Genomic DNA, 27,292 nt, shown 5'->3' with positions numbered 1-27,292 from the left:
CCCGCGGGACGGTGAATGGGTCTTGTCCCCGCAGTGAGGCATGAAGGATCGCGCGGTCCCCGCAGCTCACACCCGCCTGCCCAATCGATTCTAGTGTTTAGCCAGCTCTCTCCCTTCTCCTCACCTTAGTTTGTAGATTTTCTTTTTCGGCGACCCGCACGCTATCAAAGAGCCGCTGCTGCTCAGTTTCGATCTTCTGCTCTGACGCAACCGGAAACAGGAAGTTGCAGCAGAGCAGAAGATTGAACACTGAGCAGCCGCGCGTGTGCGGCTCTTTGGGAAAGCGTGCAGGTCGCTGAAAAAGAAAGCCTGCTAAATAAGGTGAGGAGAAGGGAGAGAACTGGCTAAACACTAGGATCGATTGGGCAGGCGGGTGGGGGCTGCGAGGACCGTGCGATCACCCGTGTTCCCGGCTCAGACTGTAAGGAGGGAGTGAAAGGGAAAAGGATTCTGGGCCAAGGTGATGAAAACGGAAAGAAAAACCCACAGCAGGAAAGAAAGGGAAGGACAGGCAGGTGAGCCAGATGTTAGAAGCAGGAGGGGGGAAGAAAGAGGGAAAAAAGCTAGATGGGGTTGAAAAGAAGAGACACACTGGTATGGAAGAGGAAGAAAGGGGAAATCTGGACACAGGAAGGTAACAGAAAGAGGGGAAATTATGTGCATGGGGCATAGGGACAGAGACAAAAAGGGGACATGCCATGGGGATGGTATATGGACACAGGGGGGGGCAATGGCAGATACATAGGGGAGATATTAGAAAAGTATATAAAATCGTACCCGTTTGAGGCTTTTATGTATGCAGCGGTGACGGTGACGGGGCGGTGAATGGGGTTGCAGTGGCGGTGACGGGGCGGTGAATGGGGTGGCAGTGGCGGTGACGGGGCGGTGAAGGGAATGACGGTGACGGGGCGGTGCAGAGGATGGTGAGACGGGGACGGGGCGGTGACGGGGACCAATTTTTTCACCGTGTCATTCTCTAATAAGGACATAAGATTTGCCGCTGCTGGGTCCATCGTGCCCAGCAGGAACTTATCCAACCTTTTCTTGAATCCCTGAAGGGTGTTTTCCCCTATAACAGCCTCCGGAAGAGCGTTCCAGGTTTCTACCACTCTCTGAGTGAAGAAGAACTTCCTTACGTGTGTACGGAATCTTTTCCCGTCTAACTTTAGCGCATGCCCTCTCGCTCTCTTCACCTTGGAGAGGGTGAACAGTCTGTCTTTCTCTACTACGTCAAGAGAGGTTGTTCACCCTCTCCAAAGCTGGGCAGAGTTGGAGAAGTGTACGGATACACAGATCAAGGTTCGATCAAGAGCTTATTGCACAAATTCTGAAAAGTGTGTGCGGCGCTGTGCATGCAACATGAAACAGATAGTCCCTGCTCAGAAGAGCTTACAGTCTCATTTGGACAGACAGGCAAGACATACACGGGGGTTGGGGAGTTTCTTGCAGAGAATGATAGAATGGACATGCGTAATTTTATGGCGAGTGGGCGTTAGGCATTGAAAAGTAGGCTTTTAGCTTGGATTTGAATACGGCACCATTTCCTGTATCCGCTCCTTTCTTTCTTTCTTTCCCTCCCCCACCTTCTCTCTGGTAATTCTGCTTCCCCGCTGTAACAATTATACTTTTTTCCTATATTAAGTTGTACACTGCTTTGATTTGTTGTGAATATTAAGAGCCTAGTAAAAAATACACAGAGGGACTTTGTGAACGGACAGTTTGCTAAAAAATACAAGTTTGCTTTTCATGGGCACTAAATATCCTGGTGCTCTCCAGATAGTCCCAGAGATTTTATTTATTTTAAAAACTTATATTCTTTAGCACTCTCCAGATCAGTAGAGGTTATTCTTTACGAATGGGGTGTATATCCAATCATGACCAGCAGATGGAGACTGAAACCAAAACTGTGAGATAGTACATAAGATACCCCTTCTCTATTCTCATCAGTCTCTTCAGTCTCCAGCAGGTGTCGAGTGATCTGTACCCATCTCCTGATGAGAATAGAGAAGGGGATGTCTTATGTACTATCTCACAGTTTTGTTTTCAGTCTCCACCTGCTGGTCATGATTGGATATACACCCCATTCGTAAAGAATAACCTCTACTGGTCTGGAGAAGCTAAAAGAAAGTAAATTAGCAGGTAAGAATCTCCGACTGCACTATCATAAAAAGTCTAGGCGGTTCACATATCAAACGTTCACAATAAAAATTCAAACAAGCATTGCAAAAATATTGGCATAAATAAGCAAGAAGGTTGGGGGTAGGACCCTGCTCTAGAACAGATCTAAGGCGCTTAGGTTAGGTGTCGGAATAGTAGCGCAACCCGGTATCAGCACGCCTAGCATTTAGAGCTTGCATAAGCGTGGGCCCCCCGAAGGCAGCAGGGACGCGTGTGACTTAGCGTTCTACTCGCGCTCTGCACGTCTGCGCCTCCCCTTGCAAATGGGCATCACGCAAGAGTCTTCGTCGTATTTTATTTACGTATACGTAAGTGGAGCATAAAGAACAAACGTAACTGTTAAAACAGGATATCAAAACCACCGAAAAACAAACATTTTGCTCAATGGCTTGTGTAAAGAGTTGTGGCCATGTTCCTTGGCAGGTGGGAAGAGGATATTCTTATCTTTGGTTTTGTTGGGTGCTAGCTGATCACCCATTTATTTATCCCAATCTTCCGGTATCGATAGGCTTGTATTCAATGATTACGGCCGGAACTTGGACTTACAACAGCATTGGGAGTGTCATCTCAGCGAGCCCAAAAACTACGGATTAGACACCCCCTTCCCATCCCCTCCCCAGGTAGCAAGTCAAATTTGTTTGAAATCTCTCCATGCGCTTTAGAGTTATGCTGAGTATTCATCTCGGCGAGGCCGAAAACTCTATGGGGTAGACACAAAAATCTGTTGCTTTCAATCATTTTTACATGTCACCCCCATCCCACCCCCCCCCATAGTATTTTTTCACACATAGTAAGTGATATGTGTACCAAGTTTGGTTGAAATCTGTCCATGTATTTCAGAGTTATGTTGGAACATACACACACACACATACATCTGATTTTAAATATATATATATATGGAAGTGAACTCCATGCCGGCCTGTATTTCCAGCCTTGAACCCACTCTTTCTTAAAGTTTCCCTGCACGCATGTGCTACGGAATACTTGAAATTTCTTGGAGTAAGGTTTGCTGTTCCGTCTGTACCCTGGGGGTGCTAGGTGTGCTCCTGACACCCCTCCCATCTCTTTCCTTGCTCTGCAGCTGAGACACTCCGGCTCTGTGTGTCGAGAGCCCTTGGGCGAATGCGACTTACCCGAGTACTGTGATGGAGTCTCCTCCTTCTGCCCTCCTAATGTCTTCCTCCAGGATGGGCATCTGTGCAAGAATGGCCAAGCCTTCTGCTACAGCGGAGACTGCAGGACCTATGAGTCACAGTGTCAGGTCCTCTGGGGCCCAGGTAAGGGAGGTGGGGCCAATGGAAGGGAGGTGGGGCCAAAGGAAGGGAAGAGGGTAATGCAGAGTGAGAGAGAACCTGGGTATAGATTTATATGGAGAAAGAGGATGTACAGAGATGACCCTGGTGCTATGTAGGGTGCCACAATGACTTGGAGAGGGGAGAGTTGGGATAGGTGTCCTTAAGTGACAGGGGGTCTAATTCAAGAAAATGTAGACAGGAGAGAAGTGGTTAAAAGGCATTTTATGAAAGAAGTAGTTCAGTACAGCTGGGATGTCTTGTCGAGGGGTCTGGGAGAGGAGGAATAGGCAGATGGAGCTAACACGGGGTAGGAGAAGAGTGAGGAGATGCCTGAGGTCTTGATCAATGAGCCCCTCCCTCAAGTGTGACACCCCTCAGGGCCATGAATGTCTTTGTTTTCTCTTTGTGTGGCTTTCCAGGCTCCACCCAGGCCCCCGACGACTGCTTTCGTTCTGTGAATATGAAGGGCGATAAATACGGTAACTGTGGACGGAGCCTGAACGGCACGTACATCCCCTGCAGGGCCCAGTAAGTCCAAGGTCTTGATGTTTTAAGAACTGGGGGAGTCAACTGCAAAGGCCTGAAGACGGCCTTCACCCGCTTGCTGGAGCCTCATGAATGTAACTGAGAGTGTGTGTGTGGGGGGGGGGGAGAACTGTTTGTTTATAAAAAAATTTATATCACTATTATGGAAAACAAATCCGTTTAAAATGGTTTACAATTAAAAAGAACAACGTAAGTAGGAAAAAGATGAAGAAAAGCAACAAAGGCATTCAAATGTTACCAACTTCAGTACTGACAACGTTCAAAGCCGTTGACACCCCGATGAGGCCTTTTCTACTGAGCGGCGGTAGGGAGAAGGGCAGAGAGACAAACCTTGCAGGAAGAGTTTGGAGAAGGGGGTTGGGGGGTTTATTTTCATGGAAGATTCTGACTATTTTCATCAGACCAATGTAAGAATTATCCAGATCAGTGTCTCTGAGCGAAACATTATAAGGGAACACTCGGCTTCGTTTTTGTATATCAGGTGGAGGGGTCCTAATCGAACGTGTGCCTAAGTCTGAGGCTGGATGTTTTGTGCAAGGCTGTCCTCGACCCCAGTAGGGAAAATGTCCATTTTCAAAGCTGCCAAACGTCTTATCTTTTATTTTGCCCATTTTCAAAAATAAAAATGGCCACGTGAAAAACGTACAAAAGCAAACGCACCCACCAAAAGACGTACCCACCAACTACCTTGTCTGATTGCGGCAGAAGGAATCCCCATCAGCTGAGCCAGTTTTGGGGATTCCCCCTGCCAGAATCAGCTGAGCCGCGGAGCCCTACACCCCTCCCCCCTGACATCCATGGATCTCCCCCGCCATCCTCTTCACATCCCTGACATCCTCCTGATATCCCAGACCTCCCCAACATCCCCTGACATCTCCTCCCCCCACCCCCACATCCCCCCAACATTTCTGAGCCCCTGGACTATCCCCCGTACCTTCGGATGAGAAAACAGCAGGAGGGAAGCTCACTCCCTCCTGCCTACAGGGCTGTGTGCTGCAAATCTTGGGATGCAGTGGGAGGGGCCAAGGACCCTGATTGGCTCAAAATGGCGATGTGGGGGATGTTGGGGGAGGTCCTGGGATGTCAGGGGGAGGGAGGGGAGGGCTCAGTAGCTCAGATGATCCTGGCAGGGGGAATCCCCATCAGCTGAGCTTCCAGGAATCCCCGAAACCGGCTCAGCAGATGGGGATTCCTCTGCTGCGATCAGCTGCTGGGAAGCCTACGGGGTTTTGGTTTTTTTTGGGGGGGGGGAGGTTCACTCTTTGGATGGTGGGAGGCGGCCTTGACCACTTGTGGCGTAAGGGGGGAGGATCATGCCTTAAATCCTCCAGTGGTCGTCTTCTCAGTTTGGGCACTTTTGTGGAACTTAAGACGCAACTCAAACAGGGTCTAACTGCCGGCTTCTTAAGTTCCCTCTAGGAAAGCTTTGATTATGGCTGGGGTACGGCTAGGTCAAAGCCCACCCGATTCCAGGCCATAACACGCCTTCCCATGTGCCCCTTTGATCTCTGGACGCACAGCAGCTTAGAAAGTGCTGCTTCACGTCCAGAAAGTTGGTTTTGCGGATCGGCCCTTGAAACGTCCCTGCTATTAGGATATCCAAGGGACGTTTTACAGTTTTTGATGGTGAGCTCCGTAATCTCTTGTCTTAAACTTCCACCCTGCCATCTCTCCTCCTTCCACCTCTTCTAGAGATATGAAATGCGGGAAGATTCAGTGCCAGGGAGGGAACGATCGCCCACTGCTGGGCTCCAACGCGGAGGTCGTGAACCGCAGGGAAACGGCGTGCCGCAGTGCCTTCTTCAACCTTGGCGATGACATCGTGGACCCAGCCATGGTGATGCCTGGCACAGCCTGCGGCAGTGGGAAGGTAGCGCTAGTGACTCTTTTTTTCCTTGCATGTGTTCCGGGGGCACAGAGTGGCGAGGAAGTGAGATTCTGGCTGCCTGTCTGACCGTTCTGTTTTCTGCCCTGGGCTGACAGCTGACGAGATACCCCTTGCTCTGTAGGTGTGCATCAACCAGAAATGCCAGGAAGTGTCCGCCCTGGGGGTCCAGGAGTGTCGGAGAAAATGCAGCGGGCACGGGGTAAGACTCCGGCACGGGGGGGGGGGGCTCCGTGCTGCAGGAATGGGTGAGCTCAATAAGCTGTCCTTTCGGTCTTTTCTGTTCCTCTTAGGTGTGTAACAGCAACGCGAACTGCCATTGTGATCCAGGCTGGGCCCCTCCAGACTGCAAGAGTTCGGGGTACGGAGGGAGTGTGGAAAGTGGGCCGCTGGAACCGGAGAAAGGTAATTGCAAAGCACAGAGCTCTATGCAGAAATGCAGAGCATAACAGCAGGTCTAATCAGTCTCTGTCCTGGCGATCTCTGGCATTGTCTTTACTTCTTCTGAAACAAAGATGAAAAAGTGAACGCAGTGCCAGGAGGGATAAGGATTGATGTGAAGCTTAAGCAAGGAACGTATCTTGGAAGTGTAAAGGTTACACAAGCATCTATCTGACGCACTTCTAGTTTGGAGGGGGGAGCTGCATGGGAAGGCCCCTTGGGGTGGTGGGTGCATTTCTGTTGGCTCCCAGAAGTGAATTTCCTTTCAAACTGTGTGAGGGATTCTCGCCTAGCTCTGGTCCCAGATTTCTGTGAGGGGTTCTCCCTCTTGCTCTCGGGCCTCTTTAGGGGTGTGAAGTAGAGAATGACACGGTGACAAAATTCATCACCGTCCCCGTCCCCGCGGATAACCGCGGGAAACCATCTTCATGTCATTCTTTAAGGAGAGAGGGAAGAATCAGAGTATAATTGGGCAAAACCACTGACCTGCAAGCTTTGCTTTGAAGAATGCTGGTGTAGAAGGACCGAGGTTGAAATAGACACTAGAAAATGACATGGGATTATTTCCCGCGGTTATCCGCGGGGACGGGAACGGTGATGAATTTTGTCACCGTGTCATTCTCTAGTGTGAAGGGTTCCCTCTTGCTGTATAAGAGCATATTGAATGCTTTTTTTTTTGTGAAGTGGAGTCGCTCGCTTTTGTCTGTGTCATCAAAAGACGTCACAGCACTGACTTGATTGCTTTGCCCGTGCCTATCCCTCTCCCGGCTCTCCATTACGTTCATGCCCCCCCCCCCACCTTATCTCCCACGCTTCCGTGTTTATCCTTCTGCGCCTGTCTCTCTTTCCACATCTCTCTCCCCATTGCTGTTGTTCACTATTCCTTTTCTCTGTGCCTCTTTCTCCTCCCTTGCAGATAGCAGAGCTGTATCCACAGCTCTCCTCCTCCTCTTCCTCCTCGTACTTCCACTGACCATACTCGTGGGCGTCTGCTACTTCAAGCGCAGCACCCTGAGGCAGGGTCTCTGCAGGTTCAGAAAGGCTTCCAGCTGCCAGTACAGGTACCTGCGTCCCACACCTACCAGATGCTTGAATGCAGCCCTGACTTGTCTGATTTGTTTAGATTTTTATCCCGTCCTCCCAGTAGCTGAGAACAGCTTACAAGCAAACATTCGCAGTGGCATACATTTGGACTATACGGCAATTAAAGTGGAAGTTTAGAAAGGAGAAGCGAGGGTAGAGGGGAGGGGGGGTTTAAGGGGGGTGAGGCGTAGACTGTGGATGAATTTTAGTTGAAGAGGAGGGTCTTTACTGCTTTCCGGAAGGCCATCAATGAGTTCTGTAATCTGATTTGCGGGGGGAGTTGGTTCCAGAGTTGGGGGATGAAGTAGCTGTAGGAGCTTTGCGGGCGGTTTCTGTCAGGAGGGACCTTCCTGGGGGGGGGGGGGGGATGCATTTCCGATCAGGGAACAGATATCTCTGCCCATGTATGCAGCCAGAGAAGAGGCTGTGAGGCGCAGAAAATTCATGGTGTTTTGTGACTACTTTTGAACCTTTGGTGGGAGGTGGGGGGGGGTGGGGGGAATGGAGTGTGTTAGGAAGGAAGGCTGGGATGAGGGTTGGGGAATAAGGTGATGCTGAGAGACTTGGAGAGCTGGGTTCTAATCCCGACCTGACTCTGCTTCTCCTCCAGTGCAGAGCCTGAGACTCGAGTCCGATTCCTCGGTGAAGGCGTCACGGCTGAGGGGAACCGGTAAAGTCTGCAATGTTCCCTGTTTACTGGCGAGACTGATGGCTCTGGGGACTGCTGCAGCATTTCTGTATGGGCAGACTAGGGGGAAAACCCAAAGGTGGCTTGTTTTCCCCTTCTGGCTTATAGTACACATTTTCCTCCCATCCTAAGTCTACCCCTAAGGTAACTTGTGACAGTGTTCACTCACTAACTCTTACCAGAGGTAAACAGATCCCAGGATTTCACTGCTGAGTCGAGAGGGTCCTTCTGAGCTACCACATTACCCAGGAAAGACCTCCCCCGATCAGAAATGCTTCAGTAGGTTATAAACGTTTAAATTTAGCCTGCTTTCTGCTGGTGTCCCTCTGCCTGTTCCTGCCTCTGTCCTCTTTGCAGACTGAATCAGTGAAGCCATGACACACAGGTTTCTGCCAATTATATCTGGCTCTAAGGGACCGAACAGGATTTCGCACCCACCCATGACAAGCAAGTGGGTTTAGAAGCAGAAGAGGGCATATGGGAGCTTGTGGGTACAAAGAATGGAAGGGCAAAGTTTATATAAAGTTTTTTTTTTTGTCTCTATCAGACCTGGGGATCACTGTGCTGGTACAATGGAGACAGAGGGGGGTGGGGTAAGGTTATACTGCTAGAACTTTCTAAAGCAGAAGCTCCGCCCATAGGAAAATGTTTAAAACGTTTTGGTTTACTGTAAATAACTCCCCTGCTTTAAATTATCCTTTGTGTGAGGGATAAGGGAACAGGTGTCCTCTGGTGCTTGAGGCTGTGTGGCTAGAGGTGGTCCCAAAGGGTTTCTCCTTGCGAAACAGCAGTATGCCAGCCAGTGAGGGGAGGAGCTTTCAGAGGGTCCGCGCCTCGTCTGAGCTCTGGAATTTCTGCAGCTTCTCCGTCGCATTGTTTTTATGTTAGCCGAGGCAACGTTACACAGCTGTTACGGATTATAGGCAGTGTGGGGGACAGGGGGCCCTGAGAAATGCTAGGTGCATGGAACAGGATTGTGATTCCTGGGTGCATAAAATGAGGTGGTGGGTTGCTTTTGCTATAGGATAGGGGACTTCTTTTTGCTCTGGGCTCTGCCTTGCCCTTTTGCACTTTCAGGTTAGAATAATATCAATTGTTCTTTGGCAGGATTTCTCATACAGAAGCACGAGCCATGGGCCAGGCACCCCCTGAACGCCCAAGACCCCCTCAGCGGATGCAGAGCACAGAGCTCCAGGTGATGCCGCCCACGACTAAGGTACGAGATGAGTGAAGGCACAGGGTGCGCTGGGTTGAGGAGGAACATGGGATGGTGAACCTCTGGCTTCCATGTTTGCGCGGCTCATCTTTGTCCACCTCTGGAACATCTGGGCCAGATCACTTGTTTCTGCTTGACTACTAGTATGCTGTGGAGTGTAGAGAATATCGCCCGTTACACATTGTGGCTGTGTTAGGACGCCAGGCTTTCAGAGCAGGGGTTTCCTTTAGGTCTTCTTGGAAAAATTCTAGGGGAGGGAGGTTGAGACAGGACAATTTCCACTGTAAAATGTATATCTGATATCTGCTGATATCTGATATCTGCTGTACAGTTGATGGTTGTGTCCATGTCTGAATACCTCTGTGGTTAGCTGTACTCTGCTAGCCTGTAATTCTCATCGTGAGTCGGTCCTCTGCTTGTATGAGGTGTACTCAGTGCCCCTGTACGCTACTAAACCCCTGGAAGTTAGAATCTTGCACATCTGAGTTTGGAAAGGGCGTTTCGCCAGTTTAGCGTCTCCTGAGTAATCCTCAGTGGGGGGGCGGGAAAGGAGGGGAACGTCACATCCTCTGTGCCCGGCTCCCATCTGTTCCACACTGGAATACATCGGGCATGGAAAGGATGAAACAAGAACCGCATCAAGGAAGCCGAATGGAAAGGGGGAGGGGAAGGACGGAGGCTGATTTTAGCACACTCTGATCTCCTCCTAGCCTAACTGAGGCTCTGGCTCCGATTTGCAGACCCAAAATGATGGGTTTTAGAGCCTGTGGCAAGCTGGATGGAGAGAGGGCCTTCGCCAGCAGTTGTGGAGGAGGGGCAGGTTTCACCCTAACCTCCTCCTCCCACTTTTCTGCATGTCTGCTGCATGAGGCCTCGTGACATCCCCTCCGCATGTGCTTATGAGTTCACCACTGTAACAGTAACGGCACACTCTCTCTTCTCTCCTGCCACCTGTCTCTCCTTTCTCACTTTGTTTATGTGGCTGGCACCTCTCAGCCTTTTTCTCAAGACTCTACAAGGCCAGATCCACCTTCCAAGCCTCTTCCACCCGATCCGGTCCCAAAGCAGTTACAGGTAACACCACATTACTGGCATGGGGCTGGTGGTGGGATGATGTGGGACAGCTGGGACCGGAAGATGACAGCATGCAATCTCTTTAGTGAGGGCAGGGGTGTCAAACTACAATCCGTTCATTTTTCCAGGATATCCTTCATGAATATGCATACGATAAATAGTACCAAAATATCCATTTTTATTATATTTGTATATTAATCTTGATAAAAGCACATAAATACATATACTGCTATTACACCAATCACAAACCTTCCCAACGAGACTGCCTTCCCCGCCCCCCCCACTGCTTACACCCCACAGTTCACAAATTCATGATAAAAAGTCCGCTCAGATGTTCATCAATTTGTTACCCTCCTTGGCAAAAGATCACAATGGCTGTCCTCCTTGATTTCACTTTAAGGAATCGGTCCAGCCCAACACAGAGCTGTGTTTTGCAACCTTGCGTCATCAGGAGCTGCGACTCGGGAAGTCTCCCCTCATGTTTCTAAACATAATCAAACAAATACATAAAACCCCACCTCACTTATATATTACACAAATCACGCATATTATCTACGAGTGACATCAATCTTATCATTTACCTGCTCCCTCAAATAGTATATTCACAGATTGCTACCTCGATGAGGGTTAGCCCAAGCTTGGTATCCACCACCAACAACTATTTGGTTATTTGGATGAATTGATTGTTTGGTTGGTAGTGGTTCATGAATATGCGTGAGATGGAAGCAGTGCATGCAATATCTCATGAATGGTTTTTCAGGATACCTCTTGTGAACAATTTGCATGCACGGATTCCATTCTATGGAAATGTATCTTGTGCATATTCGTGAAGGGATATCCTGAAAACCTGACCCTTTCGCAGACTTTTCTGACTTCAGTTTGGCACCCTTGTTGTGGGAAAGGAGATGGCATAATGACAGGTGGATCGTCTGTTCTGTGGGTGGGTGGGGGGGAGGTGTTATGCAAGTTAATGGGAGGGGGTAAAGCTGCAAGTTCCACTTCGCTCAGTGAAGATCAGTGTTGACCTCTTAGCAAGGAAAGAGAGCTAGAACCTGCTGCTGCTCTAAGAATTTACCTCCTCTCTCCCTGTTCTTCTGTCCTGAACATATAGGGTTACCAGATGTCTGGGAAAATCCAGACATGTCCTTTTTTGAGAGGACTGTCTGGGTGCCTGGATGGATTTCCCAAACCCTGCAGTTTGTCCAGGTTTTGTAAGGCCCCGAGCTTGGGGCCACGTCTGAAGAGCCACTGAACGTGCCTTGATGCGGCGTGATGATCTCACATGCATGCACGCGTGTGTGTGACGTCGCATCTGCTCATGCTCAGAGGCCCTCCAGCCACGGCCTGGACTCGGGAAAGAAGAGTCGATGATTATGTGGGGGTGGGTCTGGAGGCGGTACCTGGTGGGGCCATGTGTCCTCTTTTTTTTTTTTTTTTTGCACGAACAAATCTGGTTACCCTATATACGTATAAACGCAGCACACGCATGTAGGATGCATGCCAGTGGGGAGTCTCTGAAGACAATGCAATGCAGCAACCGCATGGCTCACCCACCCTAACTGCTTAGGATCCCATTTGTCTTAGGGGGCCTCAGGTGCCCCTCAGGGTGAGTTCTAAGTGACCGGCTCTCTTGCGTATGCTCCTGGCTTCCTGCCACTCTGCTGTTCACATTCTTCCCGCTCTGTCTGTCCAGGGCACAGCTTTCGACAGGCCTGCCCCACCCTCAAGACCTCTGCCAGATGACCCCGTGCCAAGGAAGTCTCAGGTAACACGGCCGGCACGGTGTGTGGGCATTGTGAGTCTGCTCTGCTCAGTGCTGGTGTGGCTTTGGTGATGGGAGCTTTGCAGCGCCAGCATTGGCGCTGCTGGTTTTTATGGCAGCGCCGATGCCGTGGTGAATATATTGGTGACGCTTATTAAACTGGATAGAGCCGAACGGAGAGTACTTGCCTCGTGAGAGAAGAAAGAGAAAAGGAGAAAACAAAGGCAAGGGAAACGATCTAATTAACCAATAAGAAACCTTTATTATGAGACTATCCCAACAAGGATCCAAGTTTCGGCATCTACAATCAGGGCTGTGGAGTCGGAGGAAATTTCCGGTACCTGGAGTCGGAGTCGGAGTCAGAAGTACAAAAAACTGAGGAGTCGGAGTCGGAACATTTATCTACCGACTCCATTTTTGAACTTGGCATACCAATCACGAGCGATTCTTTCAGCTATAGCACCCACTATATACACAGCACAAATGTTGCGAGCAGCTTCTGCGGCCTTAGAACCTTGATTAAAAACAAAAAGAAGGTGGTGTCGAAAATGCTCATTTCTCTCAACTTGACATTCCATTTTAACGATCTGAAAATTAACCAGTGCTGTGGAGTCGGAGTTGGAGTCGAGGAGTCAGAGTCGGAGGAAATTTCGGGTACCTGGAGTCGGAGTCTGAAGTACAAAAAACTGAGGAGTCAGAGTCGGAGTCTGAACATTTATCTACCGACTCCACAGCCCTGTCTACAATGCCTTCCTCAGAGGACACTGAGACAAAGTCTCTTAGTAAGCTAGGGTTGAATGTCAACGAAGCCAACGCTATCGGTTAAAGCAGTGGTTCCCAACCCTGCCCTAGAGGACCACCAGCCAGTCGGGTTTTCAGGATAGCCCTAATGAATATGCATGAAAGAGATTTGCAAGTAGTGAAGACGATAGGAATGCAGATCTGCCCCATTCACATTCATTAGGGCTGTCCCGAAAACCTGACTGGCTAGTGGTCCTCCAGGACAGGGTTGGGGACTGCTGGGTTAAAGGATTCAGCTTGGTTGACATTCAATCCTAACTGACTAAGAGACTTCATCTCAGTGTCCCCTGAGGAAGGCATCCTAAATGCCGAAACTTGGATCCTTGTTGAGATAGTCTTATAATCAAGGTTTCTTGTTGATTGATTAGATCATCTCCCTTGCCTTTGTTTTCTCCTTTTCTCGTTCTTATTAAACTGGATGCAAGAAACAAGGTGAATTGGTGGTATTTTGGGTGAGGTTTTGTGTTTGAGAGTAGAGAACGACACGGTGACAAAATTCATCACCGTTCCCGTCCCCGCGGATAACCGTGGGAAATAATCCCATGTCATTTTCTAGTGTCTATTTCAACCTCAGTCCTTCTACACCAGCATTCTTCAAAGCAAAGCTTGCGGGTCAGTGGTTGTGCCCAATTATACTCTGATTCTTCCCTCTCTCCTTAAAGAATGACATGAAGATGGTTTCCCACGGTTATCCGCGGGGATGGGAACGGTGATGAATTTTCTATTTGAGAGCCATTGTTAATAGAGGAGGTTGATTGGAAGCCCTTCAGTAGTCCCGTATAGCATTTTCTCTGCTGTGACTGTCCAGTGTGCCCACTGAGGCCCTCTGCTGTCTCAGAGCGTCTGGCCGTGCCTTCTGCTAGCCCAGTGAGAGGTATTGTGGGCCCTGATGAGGCGTGGAGAAAGTCCAGAGTCAAAGAGAAGGTGTTTGGGCCACATGGGGTGAGTGCTGAGAAGGGGGACGCAGCCTTCCTGGTTCTGAATATTTTTTTTCTCTTATCGTTCAGCCTCAAGTTCCTGTGAAACCACCTCCCCCAAAGAAGCCCCTGCCCTTGGACCCGGCGACCCAAGACCAAGAAGAGCTGCTTTCTGCCGTGCCCATATACACGCCTCAGGCAGTAGTGTTCCCTTCCAGGCAAGTGTCCAGTCTCTCCACATGAAGTTAGTGTTCAGGGAGAAATCCACAAGCTGACCACATACTTGCTGGCAACGCAGGCCTGCAACTCCTCCAACCATAGCAGAAAGGCATTGCCCCGAGATAACCATCAGGGTCTGGCATGCTCACTCGGGTAATGTCTCCAGATGGGTTGGGTTTCCATATACCGTGACAGGAACGAACGTCATTCATAAGCAGGGGTGTGTGCTGGATAGGATCTTGGTTTCTGAAATGGACTGCTAGAGTTTTATCTTAGTACTTGCATTGTGCCAGAGAGAGCCTCCAGCTATAGAGTGGCATAGGATGTCCTGTGAAGTTGCACTTGGAATTTCTGTTTTAAATTGTATTTTTGTCTGAATTTTCCAATGCAATCTATACGATGACATGTGATGTGTTTGAATGAAGCTGATGGTGCTCAGTACATGTGGAATAATTTCTGTATCCTTCCACATTTTCTTTGCCCTTCCACATTCTGGGGGTCTCAGAAATATAAACTTGGCTTTCCCACTGTTAAAAAAAAACCCCAACTAAGGCCAATTTCTGTCAATCATTTTCTTTTTTATTCGTAAAAGTTTGGCATGACCTCCCTTCTATAATTATAGTTCTCTTTCATCTACCCAATTTTTGTAAAGCATTGAAAGAAATATTTATTTCAGAAATTTATGAATGATTTTTCTGTCTGAAATAATCAATCATAAAAGATACTACTTTTGGCTTAAAAGATACAGTTCTTGTTCTAATCTTATGTAAATTTCTTAATATTCTGTTAATTGAGTCGAGTCCTCCTGTTGGGATGAATTAGTATACAAAATCAAAGATTAGATTAGAGATGGGCAGGAAATGCGGTTTCTGTGATAGGAGAAAGCTCAGCTCCGTTCTCTCTATCCCAATCTTTGTCTATGTGAAATGTCATTTTGGATGTCCCTTCCATCTCCAGGCCTTCCCCCCAACTCCAGCTTGTTTCAAGGTGTCCCTCTGCCACCTTCTGACTCTCTTTTTTTCTATTCCAAAGGCCGGCGCCCCCTCCGCCTACAGCCACAGCCATTGGTGGGAGCCTCCAGGTGCAGCAAGTGTAACTGAGGCCGGACACTGGTCGTCGACGCACACGAACGGGTGGTAAGGGGGGAGCTGATAACCACTCTGCTCTTGCGGTGGAACTCTTTCCGCAGCTTCTGCATGGGTCTGGTGGGGAGCATCCCTCCATCCTGTGCAGCCATCGCCTCGACCTTGCTGTGGCACGGGGGTAGATTCTACCAGTCCAGCATAGGTGAGAAGAGGATGTTGCCTGCCCTTGGCCCACACCGTAAGAGAGACTGAGGCTACAATGTAGTGCTGAACTGGGGGGGGGGGGGAGGTGGATCTTCTTTCATACAGACAGAAGCTGGAAAGGTGCAGATAAAATCATGGGGGAAACATGGGGGCTGGGTTACCAGGACTATGAGACTTGGAAACCAGAGGGAGCAGAACGTTTTACCGGAGCCCGAGGACTGTGGATACATTTCGGACTTGCACAAACGTTACTCCGGTCTCTAACCACTGAGAACCTCATCACACCTGTGGATTCTGGAAGCAGGGGCCTAGGGCGTAAATTTAGGACTAAGGGGGAAGTCTGTTCTGTTATTTATACTGTGGTGAAAGCAGTTCAGGAGTCCATTACAAGTTCAGCAGCGTTGTAAGTCTATATTTTAAAACTGCTGTAAACCAATGTGCGTCTGTGTATTTCATGGGTTTGCCTGTGGCCTTGTAGACGGAGAAGCTCTTTTATACGCGTGTGGAACAGAGCAAGGGCAGTGGTGCCTGGCCCTGTCTCTTAGTTCACACCCCAATCCTAAAATGCCTAAATGGTTTTAAATAAAAAGGGTGCATTAAATAGAAAATATTAAAAGAGATGGTATAATACAGTGGTCTCCAACTCAAACCCTTTGCAGGGCCACATTTTGGATTTGTAGGCACTCGGAGGGCCGCAGAAAAAAATAGTTAATGTTTTATTAAAGAAATGACAATTTTGCATGAGGTAAAACTCTTCATAGTTACATCCTGGGGATTAGGGGGAAGCAGGGGGAAATGGGTAGGGCTCGGGCATGCCCAGTGGGGCCCGGGCACTGCACGTGCTCAGAGAAAAAAAAAAAAATCTCTCTGAGCTATTGGAGAGCTTATCCGCAAATTGGGAGGTGTTGGGACAACACCCATATGTGGCTGACTATCCTGCTGTCCACGGAGAACCTACGTTACAGGTAAGTAACTACACTTTTCTTGCAGGCAGGCTGCCTCCCTCACTCCCTGCAGTCGTCACTTCCTTGTCTGGGCACAGCACAGCAAATCATTCCTCTGTGTGACAGCTCCGGCAATTCGCGGCCGGTAACTTCACTCGCTGCCTCTCCCAGCTCGAGATTCCTGGGCTGCAGCAATCCTGGCACTCCCTCCTTGCAGGGCTCTTTCCGGCCCTCCCGCTGCTGCGAGCAATCCGGCACTCCTATCTCTCCACGCCTATTACAGCAAGAATCCCAGCACTCCCTTTCCTCCTCCTGACCTACAGTTTGAAGAACCCCCCCCCCCCTCCTAACAACCTAACTGTACTCCCTTTCGTCCCGTCTGCTTGTGCACCCTGCAACAATCTCTGCACTCCCTCCTGCAGCTGCTGCAGAGAACCCTGCACTCTCTCCCAACCCCTCCTGTGTTGCAAGAAACCCTGCAGTCCCTCTCCTCCTCAGCCCTACTGCTGCAACAATCCCAGCACTCCCTCCTCTCCTTCAACAGCTGCTGCAAAGAGCTTCGGCATTCCCGCCTCCTATTGCTGCAACAATCCCAGCACTCCCTCTTGTTCTGCAGCTGCTGCAAGAACCTGCACTCACTCCTCTCTCTGTATGATACAAGAACTCCTGCACTTTCTCTCCTCCGGGTCCTCCCTAGCCCTTCTGCTGTAAGAATCCTAGTCTTCCATTCTCTGCTGCTGTAAGAACCCCTGTACTCCCCTTCCACCTGCTGCCACTTTTGATATCCTTCCCTGCACTCCCTCTTCTATTACCCCTATCCCACCAATCCTGTTAGTCCCTCCTCTTTTCCTTTCAGCCTGCTCCAGAAAGTTAAACATGGAACACTCCCATAACCCCCCCCCCTCCATGCTGTTAAACTCAACTCAACATTCTCCCTATTCTTCTGCTCATGGACCAGTTGGCACTTCCTTTCTACTCTATAAATTTGGCACTTTACTTTCTCTCCTACTTTATTAATTCTATTGTAAACCTTGTCGAGCTCTATTCTTATAGAGAAACTTAAGGTTTAGTTTAGTATAAAAATGCTTATCACAGCCGTCTGTCTACCCTTAAAAGTACAGTATAACTGCTAGACAAAACATCGGAATGTTGAATGTGAATGTTATTTGTTGTGTGTGTTTATTATGGATATTTTTTGTACAACACATTGATCTATTATGAACTGGACTTGTGGTCTACAAGTTGTATCAAATAAATATTTCTCACCCACATTTCCTTCAAACAGTTCAGGGACAAATACAAAAAGGAATAAGCAAGTTAAACCAAAATGCTAAAAATAACTTATTATGAAAACAAAGGCATTACAAAATAAAATCCCAAAAAAATTATATATAATTATATATAAACAAACATTAAAAAAAAACACAACGGAGGCTATATGGAAAACTGCAGTAGCTTCCTTACTAACAAATGGCAGTGCAATATGGTAGCGCTATAGAAATAATTAATAGTAGTAGTAGTATGCTGCATTATCTGCCAAGGTAATTCTTCACCCCTTCTGCATTTTACATTGTATAAATTAATGCAGTGGTTCTGAACCCTGTCCTGAAGGACCACCAGGCCAGTTGGGTTTTGGGGATAGCCCTAATGAATATGCATGGAGCAGATTTGCATGCCTGTCACCTCCATTATATGCAAATATCTCTCATGCATATTCATTAAGGCTATCCCCAAAACCCGACTGGCATGGTGGTCCTTCAGGACAGGGTTGGGAACCACTGAATTAATGCATGTTAACTGCTAAGGCACCATATCAACTGCAGCATTAACAGTTAATGCAGTGGTTCCCAACCCTGTCCTGGAGGACCACCAGGCCAATCGGGTTTTCAGGCTAACCCTAATGAATATGCATTGAGCAGATTTGCATGCCTGTCACTTCCATTATATGCAAAATTCTCTCATGCATATTCATTAGGGCTAGCCTGAAAACCCGATTGGCCTGGTGGTCCTCCCGGACAAGGTTGGGAACCACTGAGTTAATGAGTAGTAACTAGTCTTCTAAATAAATAAAAATATCCCAGACTTCACCACTTAACTACTAACTAAGTTATGCTGGTACTCATCCTCTTTATAGGAGCTAAAAGCTGGGATTAAAAGGGTCTGTGGCCTATTGCAGGGGTAGGCAATTCCGGTCCGTGAGAGCCGGAGCCAGGTCAGGTTTTCAGGATATCCACCATGAATCTGTATGAGATGGATTTGCATGCACTGCCTCCTTGAGATGCAAATCTATCTCATGCATATTTATTGTGGATATCCTGAAAACCTGACCTGGCTCCGGCTCTCGAGAACTGGAATTGCCTACCACTGGCCTAGTGCATGAATGTACCATGAGGGCAGAGCACTGTCATTTTGAAGATAAAACAGGAAAACACATGGCAATTTTAAAATTGGGAGGAAGGGAGAGGGCTGGTCTTTTTGGAGCGGAGATCTAGTACTGGGCATGTGGGGAAGCAGGATCAGATCTGATGGAAGGGAAGGGGGATCAGGCAGATGATAACTCCTGGCAACTTTGTTTTTTTGTTTGTTTTTTGTCATCCTTCCTGTCAGTGGATGAGCCAGTTACAGTTCAGGCATTGTTGCCAGAAAGGTGACATTTCACAATGATCTACCAATTACTGGTGCAGTTTTTACACTGCAGCAATTAGCACGCTCATTGCTTATACACTACTATAGCATGGTATTGATAGGCTTTGGAGTTGAGGCTTTCTGCATTAGCCCCTCAGTAATCACACCTGCAGTTAATTTAGGCACTGAGCTATGAATTCTCTTACACCAAGCTCTTAACTCATATCAGAAGTAGCTGCCTTCTGGTTAGAAGAGCAACAGGTAGGCAAATCTAGAAAACCTTCATTTAAATCATACTATTTCTGCAAACATTCCTTGTGACCTTGAAAAAGTCACTTCTCTTTCTTAGCCTCAGGAATTTACCTAGATTTTAAGCTCCTGTAGAATGGGAGTCTATAAATTAATTAATTAATTAATTAAATTAAACTTTACTGCATGCATCTAGTAGCATTATAAACATGATTAGTATCTTCTCGTAGTATTCAGTTTATTGCCCAAAATAGGAAGGGGCCTTTACCTGTTTGCAGAGATAGAAATATTTTGCAAACTTCAGCTTAAGACCTTTGTACCCACTTAGCCAAGGACTGTAGTCTATGTTTACTGGTAGCCAAGTTTCATTTCTAGACACAGTAAGACACTGTCCCTCTGTGAAATTATTATAGACCTGGGGTAGGGAACTCTGGTTCTCGAGAGCCGTATTCCAGTCAGGATTTCCCCAATGAATATGCATTGAAAGCAGTGCATGCAAATAGATCTCATGCATATTCATTGGGGAAATCCTGACTAGAATACAGCTCTCGAGGACCGGAGTTCCCTACCCCTGTTTATAGACAATCTTGTAAGGTTTTTCCCAAAGTTATGGCAAATAGCTGATGCTAAAATAAAGCAATATAAGGGCAATACTATAATCTAAGTGCCTGCTTTTTGCATCCTTTGCAGGCATAAATGTATAGATTAGTAGCAGTTATGCACATAACACTTAACTACCAGCAGGGTACCAAAGCACTATCCTATAACAGTCCATGTAAGTGACATCGCACATAAATTCATGGAGGGTACATTTATGGGCAGGGCTTCCAGTTAAACATGTAAACATACAGGATAGGTGATCATGGGCAGGGCAGGATTAATTCGTCGAGGGCCCCTAGGCACACAAGTCGAGGGCCCCCCTGCCCTGCCCCACCCCATCATGCGCCCAGGCAGAAACAGGAAGCTGCGTCAGAGGGAAGCTTTGTACAAGCAGCACCGCTTGCACAATTACAGTTTCCGTTGCCTTTCTTACCCACGTTGCTTGCTTGTCTTACTTTCCGTCGATGGGGGGGGGGGGGGCTGCATTGCCGATCGATGCTGGAGGGGTTCATCGCCGTTTGGAAAAAACAATGTTGATGCCCTCCTTCATCGGACCTCCTGATCATTTCGGGCCTTAGGCACATACCTACTTGGCCTATTGATTAATCCTGCCCTGATCTTGGGAGATAAATTTGCGTTTGGGCCCCTGGTTGGCAGGGGTCCCCGTGCCCCACCAGCAGAAGTGTTGCTTCACTGGTAACCACTGCACCGGGCTTCCCCTCATCACATGTTCACTTTTTGTGCTCTCCCACACATGCTCAGTTTTGTGGAAACTTAGCATGTACTGGGGGGCGGTGGCCACAGGTGACAGGTGCACTTCTGCCAGTGGGGTTGGGGACTCTCACAGTTCAAATATGTGAGGGGACAAAGAGTGATAGCAGGACAAGGCAAAGCTTTGTGCCCATCCCCCTCCACCTTATGCTCTGGCTCTCCAAAATTTGAGTTCTGCCTACATAATGCCTATACACATCCCTGCTGCACTTATGCTCCCTCAGTTACGCCTGGCTGGTGTTAATGTAGGCGCATACGTATTAGGCATACCGATGCTGTTTTATGCTAGTATTCTACAGGCTCATCCAGCCAGCAGACACTGCCAAAGGCCGCCAGCAGCAGGTCATGCATGCTGCCAGCAGCTGACCCAGAAGCCTTCCCTCTCCTGCCTACCTTCTTTCTCCTCCCACAAAGGACAAACAATAGCTTTCCCTTTGCCCTCCCCTAATCTGTATTTATTTGCAATGCTGCTTATCTAACAGTACAGCAATTTAGCCTGCCAGCTAACCTGCCTCCAGGACTTTGCCAGGCCACACCTCCACCTCAGGTAGCCTAGAGATCTTGGAGACAGGGAAGCGGCTGGCTGAATCTCTGCACTGTTAGGCTGGCAGCATTGCAGGCAAGTAAACAGATTAGGGGAAGGACAGAAAGTGAGAGAAGCTGCTGTTGGTTGGGGAGGGGCAGAAGAGATGAGCTTCTTCCTTTGGGAGCTGGAAGGGTAATTTAAAGAGATGTTCTGCTGGACTGGGGAAGAGTAGGAAGAAGGGAGGTACTTCTGGATTGGGTGGAAAAGGTGAGAAGGGCAGGTGATGATGGAAGGAAGGAGGAAAAGGTGCTGCTGGACTGGGGGTGAAGAAGAAATTAGGTGCTGCTGGACCTGAGAGGGAGAGGTGCTGCTGGCAAGGGGCAGGGAATGGAGGGTGGGAGAGAGGTGCTGCTGGACCAGGGGGAGGAAGAAGAAGGGAGGTGCTACTGGACCTGGGTGGAGGGAGCTGAGAGGAAGAAGTGCTGCTAGACTGGAGAGGGGAGGGAGGGAGGGATAGGTGCTACTGGATTCAAAGTGGGAGAGAGAAAGGTGCTGCTGGATTGACGGCAAGAGAGAGAGAGGGATCACAGGGGAAGGGATAGGGGTCCAGAGAGCAGATGTTGAATATAGGGGAAGCAAAGAGACTAGGTCTACGACACGAAGGGTAGATGCTGGACAGGATAGATAGAGATGCAGAGGGAAGATGGATGGTGGACTTGGAGAGAGAAGATAAGTTAAATGGACAGGACACCCTGCAAAGTCAGTAAACCCTCCCCCCCCTCCCCCTGAGAAAACATAGGGGATGCAGACCAAATTAAATGGAAAAATAAAATGCTCAGACTACAAAATAAGAAAAAATATTTTATTTTGGAATGTTTTATTTTGAATGCATCAATTGGATCATGTCATCTTTGATATCTTGCATTCCATTTCTGTTTCTCTGGTACTGCTGTATATGTGGAGTCTGACTCCTTGAGGTTTCCATTTCAAGTTTATTTGTTTTTTGTCTTGTTATCTCTATTACTGATCTGTGGACCTGTTTCATATTTGTTGAGGGTCTGTCTGTGTGACCAGGGTGTGGTCTTCCACTAGCATGTAGTTTCTGTGTTGAGATCTTGTAGCAGTTCCATTTGTTCTGTTTTCTCACTAGGTGGTATATTAGTGTTTTAGGATCTGGTGTAATGTGTACGATGCTATTTTTTCCATGTACAAGGTTGCTGCTCTTTGAGTCCTGGAAGTTAACACTGTTATGGCATAGTAAGAATCTAACTCCTGACTGGCTAGAAGATGGCAAGGGAGAGAAACAGAGAGGTCCGCCCAAAATTGGCTGTCTAGATACACCACTGGTGCCATTATAGGATGCTCTATGAACATCCTCAGGGTGCCTAAATGGAGGTTTCAGCTGTAGAATTGCATCCTTTCTGTTTCTCTTGAGGAAGTGGAGTGGGAAGAGAAGGAAATAGCAGACAAAAATAATACTGGATTAGATTTTATTTATTTATTTTAAAAATTTCTATACCATTTACAATTAAACTGTTAACAGAATATACATACATAATTTTAAGAACATAATAAAATAGACATACAAGAAAACCTTAAAAATTCATAGCTAAAAATGATAACATAACTTTACATAAGAATAAAACTTGCAAAAAATTAATAGCATATCATAGCTAAAATTAATAACGTAAGGCCAAAGGTATGCCTAAAAAAAAGCATCAACAAATAACTGCATTTTGAATAATTTTCTAAATATATCCTTCTCACAATAATTCCGTATCTGCCCTACCAAGGAGTTCCAAAACTTAACTCCTGCACAACAAAAGCTCTTTTTACCAGTATCAACCAACCTTGATTTCACAGTCGTCTTCAGTAGGCCCAAATTCTCAGAACCAAATATCTTTTTGGAATATAACTAGATATGTTATTTTTAAATAGTTCTGGAATATTTCCATACAGAAATTGATGACAAATCATTAAGGCTTTGTACTGTATTCTGAAGGCGACTGGTAGCCAATGCAATTTATGGAGAGAAGACAAAATGTGATCATATTTCAGGTTAAAGCTGATCAAAGTACATGGAAATAAAACAGAAAAATATTTGTGAAACAAATGCATCCAACTTTATTTTACAACCACAAGTACAATAGTATTGTCTCTGTAGGTAAACAGGCTCAAGGTACTCATTCTGTTTTGCCCCTTTGAAGGCTAAATACTAAGGGCTCATAATAATAATTAAAAAAAAAAAAAAAAAAAAAAGTCTAAAAAGTGTCCTAAATGGGTACTTAGATGATCAAAAAGCCTGATCGTCCAAGTACCCATAATCAAAGCTGGCTTTAGACGTATCTAAAACCAGCATAGGCCTTTCCCCTGCCTCTAAACGCATAGAGTGAAAAGAGGCATTTTTAGAAGAGGGGAAAGGGCGTGCGGTGGGCCAAACTACACCTAGGCGTACAGCAGGTATAACCAAAACATTTGATAGGTTGCCTAGTCGGCACTTATACGTTTTGACTTAAATCAAGTCAAAACAGGTATAAGTGCCGAAAAAGGGGCTGCTGAGTTGATGGCGGCTGGTGCGATCAACTCAGTGGCCCGGCAACCTACCCACCCCCCATGGCTAATCTCCCCTGCTGCGATGTGATCACTCCTCTACCCGAACTGCCGCAACCCGCGGCAGGAGAGATGTCCAATCTCTCCTGCCACATGTTGTGGCAGTTCAGGTAGAGGAGTGATCGCATCGCGGCAGGGGAGATGGCCAATCTGTCCTGCCGTGATGCATCACCCCCCGACAACGATCTGGGCAGGAGCCTCCTGCCCTGGCAAGCCGCAACACCCCCCTGACATCGGGGCAAGAGGGAGCCCAAGACCAACCCAGCCCATGTGCCTAAGTTCCCACCCACAGGAGGGGCCTAAGGCTACTGGGCCTATTTCGGTTGGCCCAGGCGCCTCAGGCCCCACCTGTGGACAGGCTTTGAGACGCCTGGGCCAATCAGATCTTAAGGCCAGCCATTCCGGGGATGGCTGGCCTGTCGGACGGACGGGCTTGGCACCTGTCCGTCTGACTAATGATTTTCAGATACGGGGAGGGGGGCTGTTCGGAGGGGCGGTCGTGGGGGCATGTGTCAAGGGCAGGAGGGCTTGGGCTCCCTCCTGCCCGGATTGTTGTAAGGGGGGGATTCTGTAACCGGTGTTGTTTTTGACAGACACCGGTTACAGAATCCAGCTTTTAGGCGAAGGACTGGCTCCTCCTGCGCCCAAAAGCTCTTGTTTTGTGAGTTAGGTTTTTTTAAGGTTGATTATATGGTGGTGGTCTGGGCGTTTAAACAGCTGAACGTAAAGGCAGGCCATTATAAAAAAAAAAACCTCCTTTTGGACATTTTTTTTGATAATGGACATTTTCCCTGCTTCTACTTTCAACGTTTAAGGCCTTAGGCCAAAAGGGGACTTAGACGTTTTTTTTTATTATGCCCCCTCCATGTACATACCAATTTCAGTCCTGGACTACACTGTAAGAAAATGGACTCTAAGTGGACCACCAGGGATAGGGTGCACATTTGCATACTGAATTATGTATGAGCTTAATTTCCTTTATTAAAATTAAGCTATCTAGGACATTTCTTCTGTGCCAATTAATTTACTTGGGCCTTTATGGGGGAGGGTTAAGGGAAAGATTTTGGGAATGGAAGTAAGGAAAGGAAGTAAAAGAGAAGATAAGAAAATCAGGGAACAAAGGAGAGAAAAGGAAGTGGGGGAAGGAATGGGATCCTGGATTGAAGAACAGAATCAGGAGAGAAGGAGGATCCACACAGTCCCACAGCTCTCTGATCTCTTCACTAATTCCCTCCCACTCTTTTGCACCTCTCTTAATCCTCTCAATTTCTCCCCACCTCCCCACCTCCTCTTTTTCTCACCTGCAACATTTCAGATCCCTTAACTCAACATTTTTACACATATGGACGCCGGGGGAAAAAAAAACATTATTTTGTGGACAGGCAAACTACTAGGACTGAAATTTAAAAACCCAGTTTCCGCCCCGTCTCCGCAAGCTTGGTCCTCGCAAACCATCTGATCCCATCCGCACAAGCCTCAGTTATGATTTTATATTGAATGTATTTTATTAAAGTATAAAAAGAAACAATATTCTGTACAATTGTCATTTTATAAATACAAATAATACAGAGCAAGGATCAACAAAACCCCTGTCTCCCCTCCCCTTCACATATATCCCCTCTACTATCAAGAAAACTGAATAAGCCAAATTATTACAGAATGCTACACAGAAATATCATGCTAACAGAATACCGCAGTCACAAATAGCAGGAATAGGGTTAGGGGAGTGCAACTAGGTCAGAGAGAGCCCTAAGCCACTGCCTGGACTTTGCAGTCCACAGTTATGTCTAACACCAGCTCTAGCAGGATATATATTTCAAATCTGATATATTCTAATCACAAAATAGAAATAAAATTATTTGTTTCTACATTTTGTTGTCTCTGGTTTCTGCTTTCATCTTCTTTTCACTCTCTTCCTTCCAGCGTCTGCCCTCTCTGTCTCTTCAATCCAGCATCTGCCCCTTCCATCTACTGTCTGCCCTCTCCCCCTTCCATATGGTATTTGTCTTCTTTCTATGCCCCTCTCCTCTTTCCATCCAGCCTGTGCCCCCTCTCTCCTTTTTACATGATTTATTCCAGCTTTACTGTTCTCTTCATTTTTATCTCTCCTACACCAGATCTAGCATCTTTGTCCCTCTCTATTTCTCTGCTGACCCCCTTACCATCTCATTCCTGTCTCTCCCCTTCCCCTCCTCTAATCTCCCTGCCAGCTGTTTCCTTCCTTTTTCCTTCTCCCTTCCCTCCTCCCCCGTCCAGCAGTAACTCTCTTCCCTTTCCCTCCTTCTCTCTCAGCAGCATCTCTCCTTCTCCTTCTCTCCAGGTCCAGTAGCAGCTGTCCCTTTTATCCCTTGTCCAGCAGCTTGCCAGACTCCTTTCCCTCCTCCCCTCCCACCAGCATCTCTCCTTCTCCCTCTCTCCAGGTCCAGTAGCAACTATCCCTTATTTTCCCTTGCCCAGCACCTTTCCAGACTCCTTTCCTTCCTCCCCTCCCAGCAGCAGTTCTCCTTATCCTTCCCTCCAGGTCCAGTAGCAGCTGTCCCTTTTTTTCCCTTGCCCAGCAGCTTCCCAGATTCCTTTCCCTCCTCCCCTCCCAGCAGCATCTCTCCTTATCCTTCCTTCCAGGTCCAGTAGCAGCTGTCCCTTTTTTTTTTTTTTACCATGAGCAGCAGCTTCCCAGCCTCTAACAGTGGTTTTCTCCCCTCCCAGTAGCTCTCCTTACTTGCCAGCGCAGCGATTCAGGAAGGCAGCCTCGGGTCCTTTGATGGGTCATGCCGCCTCTGAGGAAAGAGGAAGTTGTATCATCAGAGGCGGCTGCAACTCAGCAAAAGCCCCAAGGCTGCCTTCCTGAATCGCTGCGCTGGTACGTAAGGAGAGCTGCTGGGAGGGGAGAAAGCCATTGTCGGAGGCTCCCCATGATCTCTCCGGCCCTGCGCAGACTTCAGCTCGTTGATCTTGCCAGCCCTGTGCGGACCAGTAGGAAATTGCAGATGTCGATCTCGCCGGTCCTGCGTGGACCGGCAGGAATTTTCTGCAGACCGGCACCAGTTGGCGGACCGGCGGTTGAAGAACAGTACCTTAATTTACCTCCACCTGACCTCTCCTTATTCATTCTCCTCCTCCAGGCTCCTCACAACATAAATAAAAACAAAAACTTGTTTCCTCAGCAATTTTTTTTTCACTGCATAACTAAATTTTCTTTCAGTAACCCCATTTAATCCCTCTTTTACAAAACTGCAAAAGCAGTTTTTAGCGCAGGCTGGCACATTGAATGCTCTGTACTGCTTTCGACACTCATAGAGTTCCTATGAGTGTTGGGAGCGTTCAGCACATTGGCTTGCCCTAAAAAATGCTTCCATGGTTTTGTAAAAGGTGTGAGGGGTTAATGTTAAAAACAACAACAAAACACACTCACAAAACAGCTGCCTGCTTTTGTACTGCTTCCATGCTGGCTTTTAGGGGAGGTTTGCTATTCCTCTTTAGGTGCAACAGTGCCTTCTTCATGATGGCTTGACTCTTCCAGATCCCTGCTCACTTCCCTGGCACCATTGCCCCTTTGCCATTGCGACTTTTAAT

The 27,292-nt window shown here is 47.6% G+C and overlaps 1 protein-coding gene across 6 annotated transcripts in view; it reads left to right on the top strand.

Annotated features, from left to right (window-relative positions):
• The window catches only part of LOC117364211 (disintegrin and metalloproteinase domain-containing protein 15-like), a 48,722-nt gene extending 33,372 nt beyond the window's left edge, over positions 1-15,350 (top strand). Inside the window, exons 4-15 of one of the 6 annotated variants that reach the window (XM_033953219.1) lie at positions 3,260-3,455; positions 3,893-4,001; positions 5,712-5,889; positions 6,029-6,106; positions 6,198-6,309; positions 7,262-7,406; positions 8,039-8,098; positions 9,224-9,332; positions 10,329-10,406; positions 12,100-12,171; positions 13,977-14,104; positions 15,138-15,350. In XM_033953219.1, the coding sequence (XP_033809110.1) occupies positions 3,260-3,455; positions 3,893-4,001; positions 5,712-5,889; positions 6,029-6,106; positions 6,198-6,309; positions 7,262-7,406; positions 8,039-8,098; positions 9,224-9,332; positions 10,329-10,406; positions 12,100-12,171; positions 13,977-14,104; positions 15,138-15,201 (1,329 nt within the window). In that variant the 3' untranslated portion in view covers positions 15,202-15,350. The remainder of the gene's footprint in view (positions 1-3,259; positions 3,456-3,892; positions 4,002-5,711; positions 5,890-6,028; positions 6,107-6,197; positions 6,310-7,261; positions 7,407-8,038; positions 8,099-9,223; positions 9,333-10,328; positions 10,407-12,099; positions 12,172-13,976; positions 14,105-15,137) is intronic. The other 5 variants (XM_033953221.1, XM_033953220.1, XM_033953222.1 and 2 more) reach the window with 5 other exon arrangements.
• The last annotated feature ends 11,942 nt before the right edge of the window (positions 15,351-27,292 follow it).

The sequence above is a fragment of the Geotrypetes seraphini genome, chromosome 7 (assembly GCF_902459505.1).
Source record: "Geotrypetes seraphini chromosome 7, aGeoSer1.1, whole genome shotgun sequence".
NCBI lineage: Eukaryota > Metazoa > Chordata > Amphibia > Gymnophiona > Dermophiidae > Geotrypetes > Geotrypetes seraphini.
Note: the sequence above shows the minus strand (reverse complement) of the source record. Positions and strands in the feature narration are given on the sequence as shown.